At 33.7% G+C, this 13637-nt stretch overlaps 1 protein-coding gene across 1 annotated transcript; it reads left to right on the plus strand.

Moving 5' to 3' along the window:
* The first annotated feature begins 10530 nt into the window (after window positions 1-10530).
* LOC142319933 (uncharacterized) lies at window positions 10531-10998 on the plus strand. The gene has a single exon (XM_075357608.1). It carries the CDS (start codon window positions 10531-10533, stop codon window positions 10996-10998), a length of 468 nt encoding a protein of 155 aa, XP_075213723.1.
* Window positions 10999-13637: the final 2639 nt, after the last annotated feature.

Consider the following 13637-nt stretch of genomic DNA (forward strand, 5'->3'; position numbering starts at 1 on the left):
TGACTGATGAGAAGCTGGTGGATCTGATAGCTCGTCGCTGATCTGCAGACTTTTTATTATCGACCAAGATCACGGAGGAACCCACGTTGGGCACGGAAGATATATTCTGCATAATCGATCAGGCGGGACAGTTCGGTCGTGTTACACAGAGTAGAAGTATTTGCCTGGCCTCCACCGGGAGGGCAAGGCTAGAAGAGGCCAGGTGGTCAGAGACAGAGTACAGGGCTTCATCATTTCGGGAGAAGAGGCCTCACCGGTCATTGGGGCTATATATACAGCTTTCTATGATGCAGTGCTCTAATGATCGACCTCTACGTGTTCTCCGAAAGTCAGATGACCCTGTATTCCAACTACCCGGAGTCAGAAAGTGACACACCGTAAGGAGGCTCCGGGCTTATCTCACCAGTGGTAGGGGTGGTTCAGTAAGAGTGGACCTGTTGAAGAAAGAAGGACTGACACCATGAGATAGAGTCATTGCCACTGCTAGGTCGTCACAACAGGGCACCAAAACAGTGGTGGTGAGAGCCCCGGTAGGGCTTATGCCAATCTTGTGCAATCAATGAAGGATCGTATTCCAGCTAGCGAAGTGGCGGACGTATTATCGGTCAGACGAGGGATCAATGAGGAAATACAGATTCGTATCAAGAACGAGAAGGCTGCCGAATCCTTCAAACAAGTTCTATTAACGAAGGCAGAGGATTTACAAGTTAGCCTGAGAATTAAACGGACAGGCATCGGATGGTTGCAGTGTCGGGCGAACATTCGAGAGGAGGAGACCAGTTGTCACAGGTGCTTGGAGGTCGGTGACATCTCGGGATGATGCTCGGGTACCGACCGCACGGGCCTGTGGTTCAACTGCGGCAAGCCGGGCTACAGACGACAACAGTGTACAGAGAAATCACCCTGCATTTTGTGCGGTTCGGAGGATCACAGGTCAACGAGTGGTGCATGCTCCAACGGACATGAGAATTATACAAATTAATGCAAACCGATGTCGACAGGCCATCGATAGTTGTTGGCAGGTGGCCCACCAACTAGATGCAGATTTGTTAGTGATTGCAGAACCGAACAAGAAAGTTGTTACCGGGGACAAGTGGCTTGTTGATAGTGAATGCTACTCATGTCTGGGATTCTCTGTAGCGGGAATTCCATTGGTGAATTATAGACCTCGTGAGGGATTCTTTTAGGCTGATCTGGGGAAGGTGGTAGTTTATTCATGCTACACTCCCCCATCACGGATCTAGAGGTCTACCTCGCTTTCCATGATCAGCTCTTTGACTCGGTTGAGTGTCCCAACCGCTCACTTGTCACGTATTAGCTAAAATGAGTAGGCGCACCCCGTAAACTACTAAAACTATATATGACACCCATAAATTAAAATTTATTTCGTCTAAAAAGCAATTCACTGCCAAGCCCAGGTTGCTGAATGCCAGCAAGTACCGCTTCACCATATTAAAGTGCTTGGAGCCTTAATTGGCTGGTGGTCAATCATATATCTTTAGATTAGCTTCCCACAGCAGTGCGGTAAGAGTATCCCGCTGCTCTTAAAATTAGCTCGAGGTATACCATCCCCCTTAGATCCTGTATAAATTTATAAAGTATCTTCCATTAAAGGTGGTGTGTGATTCCAACTGCCATGCATCCATCGTAAGGCTCTGCAGCCTGTTCTGCAGGCGGAGATGGGCAACTGAACGAAATTTAGATCCAGTGCATTGTGATTACCGTTCCGCTCCGGAACTAGCCCTGCTCGAAACATCAGCCTAACAACCTCTTCGCAATCTCCACATAGCTGCCCGAACTTTAACCACTAAATCGATTGGGAGAGCCTTTCCCAATGCGGTGGTAGCCTCGTAGGAGGTTGTTTTAAAAACGCCAGTGCATACAATTAGAGGGCTGCGCTGGGCACTCCACAATTTTGAACAAGTGCTCTATTCATATCCAACCTGTGCGCCCAAACGGGCGCCGCATACGAGGTCATGCTTTCAAAGACATCTCGGTACACCATGTACGTTTGATGGCCCGGCGACCCATAGTCTTTTCGAGCAATCCTCCTATGTTTGTGCATCACTGAGACGGCGTCCGCCTCCACTTGTTTAATGTGTTTGCTAAATTGCAACTTCTCATCAAATAAAACACCTAGGTGCTTATGAACTCTCACTCGGCTGATTACACAGCCTTTATACTTAATGTGAGGGTTCCGACTGTAGGATAATTTGTCTGCATCCTTGAGAAGCATATACTTCGTCTTGGGCACAGAAATCTTTAAATTTTGCATGTCCATCAAGCCCTCTGCGGTTAATGTTCTAGCTGCCGTCGTGAGTTACCACGAATACCACAGTCATCCGCCGGGCCGTGACCCCTTCTGAGAATTTTTAGGTTTTTTAAATGATCTGTTTGACAAGAATAATCTTCTGACTAGATTGCTAATTTTTTATCAAGGAGGAAATATTCTATTTATTTTTTTTGGGGAAAATAACCATGGCATTCGACGCCCATAAACCCGAGAAAAATAATAAAAAAAAAATGTTTTAATTCTTTTTTTCTTGAATATGACAAATTACATTTATAAAAAGTAATTTTAATCAAATAGAGATTCCTGATTCTAGTGAATTAGTGCGTAACAGTTACATATAAAAAGAAAGTTTTATTGTACAGTTTATTGATTTTTATTAAGAATTCTTTTGAATAGTTAATAGAGCCAGCCCTATTAGAATTAACTAATATTGATTGAAAAAATGCACTCACAGACCGTTGTAAAAGAAATTTTAATCAATAATCAATACTTAAAACCATAGGAGTAAAAAAACCACACGATTAGCTTTAAAAAAATAACAGTACTATTATGAAAATTTTTAATTAATTTTGATTTGACTCAATCAAGTTGAAATTGTCTTTAAAATGTGTATTATTGGTTTAGATTATGATAATATTCTAAAAAAGTAGTATTGCAGTTATCAGCGTCTATGTGAATTGTATGTTTTTGGTGATTCTAAATTTTTATCCTATTCCACATTCAAATATAGGATTGTATTTTTAAACAGTTTATTTTTATTAAACATATTTACTGTTACGTAATAGCCTATAAGTGCAAATAAGTTAATTTGTAATTTCTTAATGATAAGTAACTGAAGGGATTTTCCACTTAATGGAAATAATTAATAACTGAAAATCTTTGTTACTTTTGACCAATATTTAATGTTAATTATGGTAAAAACACTTGTAATCTTTAAAACAGTTGATTATAATTCTGTTGTAAAAAGAAAAGTTGATTAACGAAAAATCTGATGTGGAACCATATGACTTCAAGTGACTTGAGTGACATGACTTCAGCACATGTAATATGTAATATATATACATATATACATTTTTTGCTGCACGTCATTTAAATTTATTTCATTTGAAAGTGAGATACGATCCTCCATTTCTTTAATAAAGTGGACAGTTACACAATAGCTGAAATATGAGTTTTTATTAACATCAAATATTTATACAATTATTAATTCAACAATCTTACATGAAATATTAGGATACATATGTAATAATGCCTATTAAATTACATATACACATTTTTAAAAGTACATAAAATTTTATTTCACTAATAACTTCTGATTTTTTTCGTTTTTTTTTGTTTGTTTTATCTTTATGTTTTTTTTTTTTTAATTGTTTTATTAATAAACTATTATTTATTGTAAAATTATTTTTCACAATCACAGGTTAGTAATTATTAATAAATGAATATATTTAAATTAAAAAAAAAAGTTAAAAAGTAATTAAAAAAAGATGATGTCCAATTCGAATCGATATCCCTTCCTTTGCAAGATCCATATATTTCATTAATTAAAGTTTTATTTGGTTATAACTCTGGAGCCAATCAAAGTAAGTATCACTTATTATATATCGTTGAAAAGCTCTCAATGAGGGCTTATTTCTGCAGTTAAGGAAATCCCAAAATCCAGTTGGACACTTTTGGTTCAGCCGACTGCAATCAAAGGAGAGGTGCACAACTAGATGTTACAACAATCCTAAATCAAAACTTTCAACATCCTACTGCTAATCTTTTTGAGTTGTATGACATACGTACGTACATACAGACGTCACGCCGAAACTAGTCAAAATAGATTCAGGGATGGTCAAAATGAATATTTCCGTTGAAATCTGAAAACCGAAATTTTTCGCTATCACATTACTTCCTTTACTTTTTACAAGGAAGTAAACATTAATTTATTTTAGTTTTTTTCAACATTAATTGGTAACAGAAATACTACACGCGTATAACTGCATCTTAATTAATAAATTACCATTAAAAATGAAGAATTTGTGCTATGTAACAATTTTTGGACTGATTTAAAGTTCTGGGAACAACTTTAAAAATACTTTTGGGATAAATAACGACAATATCTTTATTTTTTTCAATAAATTATTTTAAAAGAAATTCAGTATAATACTTTTGAAGTAAGGTCACAGAAATATTTTTTTTTTAATTATAAACGAGGCGTTAATAAGACCTTCGTTATTGTGTCCTGTAACCTAAAAAAAAAAAACATTTATTTCCATATGGGACAAATACAACATAAAGTATTTCGTTAAAGAAAGGTAAAAAAGTTTTACGAAAAATTGTTTTAGTTCTTCCTTATTTTATACAACAGAGGGTTTATATACGAAAAATAAGTTGCTATACGAATAGGTTGCTATACGAAAGTCGCTAAGTTATACAAAAAAAGTGTGTTTATTCGTCCTTATTTTATACATTAGAAGGTTGCATAGCTAAAAAAATTACCCTACCAGGTTTTACCAGAACTTTTTTTAATCATACAGAAGTAAAAATTATAACAAAATATTTATGTTACATAATTCTCTGTCTATATATTTTTTTATATTTTGTAGAAAAAAGGATAATTTTTTCACATTTCTGAAATTAAAGGGATAAATTTTGTATTGACCGGATTCAGTGAATTATTTATTTATTTTCTATTAAATGATGCTGATTTCGAAATATTTGGATTGTCTGGTACTAAATTTGATTTCTAATCGATTTCTTGTGAATGGTTTTAAGCTTCATCAAATGGAGGATTATAGATGTCATTTCTTTTTAAGAATTTTTGCCCGAAACATTATATTTTGAAACGGGTTGAAGTTAAAATTTTGTCTGTGCTATTTTATAATATAAATAAAAGAAAATATTTTTTTATATCAATCATTAAAATTAATATCATTAATAAATATTTTGAAAATTAATCGTGTAAAATTCATTAACACCTAAAATTTGAAATTTAAGGAATTATGTTTTAATCTTCGATTACTTCATCTATCGACTTTTATTTTTATTTTCTGCGATATTTTTGTTGCAAGGCAGTTTTATTATGTGAATGATTCGCAACCTTTATCGTTAAATTTTATAATTCTTTGAAATAATGTAAATTTTTAATTCAAATATAATTGAAATTTTTTAACGTAAGTTTTATAAAAAATTGTTCTAATAGATCGACGTAAAAAAATACTTTGTTACTACTACTCTTTGTATGTGAAAATACGTAAATTAATACGGTTGTAAAGTAAAAATAATTTTACTTTTTATCATTGCAAGTGTAAAATAGTTATTTTGTGTTTGTTTTATACAAGTTTTTATAAAGAATTAGACAAAATTTGATAAAGATGTTAGGAAATTTCAGCAACGTAGTTGCCAGATTGTTTTTTCAAAAGACGATCAAAATATTATAGGAAAAATAAATCGAATTTATTTCAGCTTAATAATTACTTAGTATTCAAACACGGTTTTAATTTTTTTTACAAAGAGGATTTATTTCTTCACCGCTTTAGTTTCATTTTAGAGAAAACATGATATGTACCTACAGATCTAATTTTAACGCTCAAAAAAAGAAAAACAAGAACCCTAACCGTTATGTACCGGTTTCTACATGCAGCAATAGAAAATAAGTGCAGTAATTTTAAAAGTTGTACTCGTCGCTCTCTTGCACGTGAGCCACATAAATACATGAATACTCAAAATACTACATAAATACATGCTGTATACACACAGACGTCAACAGCAACCATTCAGTTTATACATCGAGACGGATGAACCTCCAGTACCGGTAGTAAAGAGTCCCGAGGATATAATCGTATTAAATTCAAAACCTCACTCCTGTGTTATATTTTACTAGACACGTACAGTAGTCAAACTAATTATCATCATGCTCCTCTCAAAGACACGCAACACGTTTATTGTTCTTCTTTTTAACCCGTTGTATTTTTTTTTACAAAGCACCGTGTTCCATACAGTCGACATAGCCTCGCGTGTTAACTCAATTTTTATTTAGAGAAACCTTACAAAGCAAAATTTTCATGTCCCGTGTTTAAGTATTTTTTAAAATAGGCTTTATTTAGTTTTAATTCGTTGCGCAACGAACGTTTTATCCCTTTTGGTTATAAAATTAATTGGCTTGAAAAATAAGTTCTTTTTAATTTGGTATGTATGTTTCTTTTTTTTAACTCCATAATATATTTTATTCTTTTACTCATTTAAATTAACTACCTTTAATTATTTTTTTAAATTACAAAATTGTGAGCATGTTCTGAACGAATATTTCAGCCGCAGAAAAAGCTCAGTAACAGAAAAAATAAATCTATCTATCTTTGTAGCGATTATTATGCTTAAAAAAATATATATATATAATCGCATTTTAAACATCCGTATTTTAACGTTAAATAAAAGTATGTAAAAAAATAACAGGTGTAAGCTCATATTAGTATCTAATTCTGAATAGACTAGATTTAAAACACTTAAATGTAATTTGACTTTAGAATTTTATCAAAAGTTTTAATATTATTTTACTTTGTAAGACTGACAAATAGATTATATATTTTTATTCTGTTTTATTTTCATTTTAGCCTTTACATGAATATCAAAACTTTCTTGTCCATGACGGTCGAAAGTAAAATTTACATAAAATGGTATTTGGTTCGGTTAATCTTAAACGTAATTATTTAATACGGTCGTATTACATTTTGAATTTAAAAAAGTACGCTTTGAAAATAGCATTAACATACTAACATTTTTCTTTATGTTTATTTCTGTGTGAATTAATTTTTCTTCACAATAATTTTTATTTTAAGTTTATTCAAGTTATATATTAAAACAAATCCTCGTATATTTCTAAGTACAAAAACCATTTTTCAAATGTAATATTGTTACAGCATAATGTTTATTCATATTCATTATGTGTATTCATATTAAGAGAACAGTTATAATAATTTAGCAGTAAAGTAAAACATTTAATAATTTTAAATAGTTAATGGTTATTAAATTAAGTACCGTATTTTTTAATTCTGTAATGTTAAATTTCTATTCGGTGAGCATTATTGTAAATGTGTAATAAACACTTAAGGATCAGACGTTTATAGTAAGAGATATATAGTGAAGAAAAGCAATTCAAACTAAAATATTAAAAAGAGTTTAATAATAATCGAAGAACACCGACTAATTTTAAATGTATAAATTTATAATGTAGATTATATTGTATAATTATTTATAAGAATCGGGATAAATTTAAGTACTATGTATCAATCCAAAATACAATTAAAATAGTATGGTGACTAGCATGCAGTAATGAATTACAAATTTATATTTTTATTGATAGGAGAAGATTTCTATTGAAAATAAATGCACTTAAAATGTAATGAATGTTACAGAAAGTTTAAAAAAGTAAGACAATTAGTAGGGGAGTATAATCTATGAGTAAGTATAAGGTAGGGAAAATAATTCTTCTGAAAATAATATTTCATTTTATATTAGTGTTCTTTAGTTTTTTTAAATTGTTGAAAGTGAAATGGGAATTAGGTAATATAAAACTTAGATATCGGTATCTAATTCAACTGCTGTGGGTAGACATCTGTCTAACACAGGCCTGGCCAACACGCGGCCCATCGGGCGATTTTATATTTCTATTGAAACTTTTGTTTCTCGTTGCATGTATACAAAAATATTAAATAAATGAAAATTTGCATGTGTCATTGTTTTAATGTGCGTGTGCGACTACGAAAACCAGTTCACTATTTGATATCTACGGACGCCAAGTGGTACTGAATGAATCGGTTTCATTAGGCAACCATCGGTAATGATCATCTGCAATTTGAATGCAGTTATACAATAAAGAACCATCCATACATTTTTGCTTTTAGTAATGTAGGAGATTGGAATGATGACGTCGAGCGGCGGGCAAAGAGTTGTCCGTGAGGAACCGATGCGCTGTTGTTTTGTGAGCCGAACGAGAGAGGTGAACGACAGGAACGCGAATGGAGAGCACGTGCGTTACTCGCTCAATTCATTTTAACTGTAATTTTAATTCTAATAATAAATATATATATATATAATTATGTTACAGTAATTGAAGTTTGAAAAACCATTGGTTCCGTTTAAATAAAAGTGACATCCGAAGATATCAGATTTTATTTTTCAAAGAAATTCTGAAATTTATACAAGTGTTTTGTAAAAACTAATATAAGTAAAATTAAAAATTAATAAGAATTTAATGAAATGTTAAATTGATAAAAAGTTATTATAAATTTTCAAGTGTCAAGTGATCATCACTATTTGCATTAAGTTTAAAAGAGTTATTAAATATTGGTATCTTTATATAATGTTAATACGTTATTAGAATTCTAAATTTACTTAAGAAAGTAAATTTTGTTGCTCTTTGTATTATACCATTATTTTCCAACTAACATTTATTTGCAATTTTTTTTAACATTTCAGGATGAATTCAAAGAAAAGTTGATGAAAACTGGAAATTTAATGAAAAAAAGGTTTTTTTTTATTTTTAACAATGCAGAACTCAAAATTAATTTGTTTAATTTGTTCGGACACAGTTGCTGTGTTTAAGGAACATAACGTTAAAAGGTATCATGAGACAAAATATATTGAAAATGTATATTTCAGTTAAGAAGTAAAATGTTTTAAGTTAACTACTCTTAAATCGCATTTGAAAGCTCAGCAAACGAATTTTGGTTCTTCATTACAGCAACCATCTACCATTGTCAAGGTAAGATATTCTGTTGCCATGTTGATACCAAAGAAAATGAAACCGTTTTCGGGCGGTGAACTGGTAAAGGAAACTGTGGAACTGGTGAAGCCGCAGTCCCACACGGTCCGACAATGCGGCTCTCGCCACATTGACTCGCCGCTTATGAGTGGCCAATTTTCCCCTTGACCTCTAAGTTCTAGGGTGGCCCGGTCTCTGGCCCCTCCAAGAGCAGGGCAGCCAAACATCAGGTGTTCGTTTGACTAGACCTCCCCGCAGACGCACAGCTCATCAGCTGCCAGGCAGAACCGAAACACAGATATTGCTTCAAATTAACATGGTTGGTGAGCACCCAGGCACCTTTGCCCTTAAAAACGAACTCGAGGCATAACATCCCCCCCAAATCCTGTATAAAGTTATACAAGGATCTCCCCAGTCGTGGTGTCCCATTCCAGCTGCCGTGCTTCCATCGGGAGGTTCTGCAGCCTCTTCCGCAAGCGAGAGATAGGCAACTGAACGATATTTAGATCCGGTGCATTGTGATTTCCGTTCCGCTCCGGTACTGGCCCGGCTCAAAACCGCATCCCAAATACCTCGGCCTCCCGGCCTCTTCGCAATCTCCACATTGCTGTTCAAACTTTCACCACTAAATCGATTGGAAGAGCCTTTCCCAATACGGTCGTAGGCTTGTAGGAGGTTGTTTTAAAAACACCAGTGCATACAATTAAGGCTCTGCGCTGGGCACTCCTTAAAGTTTGAAGAACTTTAAGGAATTCATATCCAACCAAAGTTAATTTTTTCTCGCAAATTATTGCGAGAAAAAAATAACCAATTTAAAACACATTCAGTGTCATTTGATGAAAGTACAGATATCTCAGACACATCTCAATCAGTGATATTTAGTCACCGTGTAAATGATTTATTCCAACTGACAGCGCCAAGAGGCGCTGAAGTAATAGCATACGCAGACGATCTAGCAGTTTTAGTGCAGGGTAAAACTACTCAGGAGGTGCAGAAAATAGCTAATACTACTTTGCAAAGAATAGAGGAATGGCTACACTCTAGAGATCTGGAGTTATCAGTCCAGAAGAGTAAGTTTATCACTTTAACCGGCAGGAGAGTATTGGAACCGCTTAATATAAATATAAACGGACACGCGATTAGAGAGGTACAATCTCTTAAATATTTAGGCATCACATTTCAGAAAAATGGACGTTTTACGGAGCACATAAATAATGTATGCGAAAAGGCTGAGGGCATGATCAAAAGCTTAAATGTGGTCATGTCCTCACAGGGAGCACCAAGGGCCTGTAAGAGAAAAGTGATAGCCACAGCTGTGACGTCGGCACTCCTATACGCTGTGCCGGTTTGGTGGCTTTCGATAGAATACAAGAGGAATTACAAAAAAATGGCTAGTACACATAGAAGGATGCTAATAGGCGTGGTTTCGGCGTACAGAACGGTGTCGTACGAGGCGTTATGCGTGCTCTCCGGTACACCTCCAATTGACCTGATGACCAAATATAGAGTAGACAGAAATAACGGAATATCAGAGCAAGATGCGAGAAGCAGACTTTTGAATAGTTGGAAAGACAGATGGAGTCAGGATGGACCGGCAAGCAGAACTAAAGAGCTGATACCAGATCTACAAGCATGGCTCAGCAGGAAACACGGGGATATGGATTATCACATGACGCAGTATTATACAGGGCATGGCAATTTTAACAGTTACCTATACAGGATAGGTAGAAGGCAGGAGCCGGCCTGTATGTACTCCGGACGCGATGATGATGCGGAACACACGTTCATAGATTGTAATAGATGTGACCAATACAGAACGGATTCTGGTTTTGTTGAAAAAAGCACTGGAGGGATAACCACGTACATGTTACCAAGCATTGATAAATGGAATGAAGTAACAGGCTATATCAAAAGAATCTTAAAGACTAAGGATGAAGATGAAAGACTACAGGGCTATTAGTGTAGAATAGGGAAGGGTGGACAGCCCCAGCGGTGAGAGTCGGCATGCTGAGGTGTGCCGATTTCAGTGATCCGCTGGGGACTCCAAGGAGGCGTAGGTAAAAATAAAAATAAAAGAAATGCTATGACACACGTTGCGATAGATCAAGGTATGACGTGAGGTCATCAATTTCAGTAAAAGATCTCAAAAGAGCCGACCGGCGGGCCGACCGGCCATGCAGGATATTAAGCCGGTAGGCGGGGAGGCCCGTTAGAGTATAACGGACACTCCCCTGGGTAGTGAAATACCAATCAGTAGATCTGACCCAGGGGAGGAGAGAAAAAAAAACAAAAAAAAGTGACAGAAGAAATGTTAGATATTTTAAATATAAAAGAAAAGAAGAAGATGTTTTCCAGGCCGAAAATAGGCCTGGAAAAAATGTTTGGCCGGAAATAGCTTAAATTTTGAAGCTCTTTCCGAATTAACAACAAATGGAGTACCCGCTTTGGTAGGTAAAAATAACGTAAAATTTCTTATGGATAAGCTAGATTGCAGACGCATTAAAACCAATGATACTTTTATTATTCACTGTTTGTTACAAAATTTATGGGTTATCCTTGAATCACGTTATGAACGTAGTCATAAAGATAGTAAATTACATTACATGCTCTTCAGCATCGTCATTTCAAAAAATTCCTTAGCGAATTATCTTCTGAGTATAGTGATATCGTTTATTTTACCAATGTTAGGTGGCTCAAGTCGTGGAAAATGTTTAAAAAGATTGTTTAATTTACGAAAGGAAATAGATATGTTTATGAACGAGAAACAAGAATTTTTTCTTCTCGATTAAGTGATGATGATTGGTTGTTAAACCTATGTTTTTAGTGGATATGACAGTAAAACTTAATCGGCTAAATAAAGACTTGCAAGGGCAAGATAATTTAATAATCAATGATTGTAATTTCATCAAAGCTTTTACTAAGAAATTATTGTTATTTGAGCAAATGGAGTTACAGTGGAACAATGAAATGAAACAAATTTTTGCATCCACATCAAAAATTAATTTTTACAATACTTATATTACATCCGAGAGATATTCCTACCTAATATATTTTGCACAACGAATTGTGTGTGCTTTTGGATCCACAAACGTTTATGAAACATTTTTCCAACGATGAAATTTACAATGAGTTCATCACGTTCTTCATTAACCGATGCCAGTTTAGAAAAAAACTTAAGATGTGCAACTTCGAACATAAATATAAATTTTAAAAAATTAAGGGAAAGAAAGGGATAAACAAATATCTCATTAATTAAGACTCGAGAGTTAATTATATTGAATCATAGAATAACAATAAAGTTTTATTCATGTTGTATTTATATTTCATTTTTTAAAAGAATGTTTACCTAAACTGCGGCTCGTTGTAACTTAATGCGCCATCAAAGTGGCCCGTTAAAATATTTGGGTTGGCCAGGTTTGGTCTAGTTGCTCTAACTATTTGGTTGAAGCGGGGTAAGAAAGGGCGTATAAGTTGTTAATCGTGCGATGATTATTATGAACTAGATTTAATTTATTATTCATTGAAATTATTGGATAGCATTTATGAAGTATTCGTTTATCCAGCATCGACTCAAAGATAAAATAATTTTATCGTCACCTACCAAGCGAAACTACTAAAGAAATAACTGGATTAATGATGTTATTGAGTTAACGTATCAATAATTTATTTCAACGAAAATAATGTCAAAACATATTTTTCATCAAGAGAACGATTGCTAATAATTCCAAATGAAAAAATTCCAGGAATTCTACGATTTCAATAGTATAAATTATTTCTAGTTTATTTTAACTAGATTGTATAAAACAGAAATTTATTTTTAACTTTTGTATGAAATGGATTTCGTTCACACGTAATCTTGTAAAAGCAATTAAACTGCCAAATACAGACAATCATCTAATTCTGAAATATCATTTAATCGAAAGAGTTATTGGATTAGTTTAATATAAAAACTAAAGAAAATATATATCGACAATTATAAATAAATAATAAGAATTGTTTTTAGTTTCATTTTATATATGTCGATAAAATTATCCATATATATATATATATTATATAAATAAAAATGTAAATGTTCGTTTGTTCAAAATCATAATTCTCGGAAAGGTCTTCACCGATTGCTTTGAAATTTTGACACAACGTTACATTCGAATACGCGCGTGTTTTTATATACTATTTATATACCTAAGATGTCACACCTGTGACAGGTAAAAACATGTTTTTTTTTTTAAATACAGCGCTATCTGTTGGACGTAAAAGCAACACATTCTATACTAAATATTTCACGATTCCATTTCAATGTTTCCAATATGTGTGTCTGCTATAGACTAAAAAACTATTGGGCCAATTTATGCGCGGGGTAAAAGGGAGAAAGGAAAAAACCAGAAAAGGGAAAGGGAAAAATTGGAAAAGGGAAAAGGGAAGAAGAGAAAAATAGGAAAAAGGGAAAAGGAAATGGTAAGGGGAAAGGAGAAGAAAGAAAAGGGGAAAGAGGGAAAAAGATAAAAAGGAAGGGGAAGGGGAAAGAGGAATGGGAGAAGGAAAGGAATATGGTACGGGAATATGGTAAAAATGAAAATGGGAAAAGAAAAATTGGGAAAA

This window comes from Lycorma delicatula, chromosome 2, assembly GCF_047948215.1.
Source record: "Lycorma delicatula isolate Av1 chromosome 2, ASM4794821v1, whole genome shotgun sequence".
Classification (NCBI taxonomy): domain Eukaryota; kingdom Metazoa; phylum Arthropoda; class Insecta; order Hemiptera; family Fulgoridae; genus Lycorma; species Lycorma delicatula.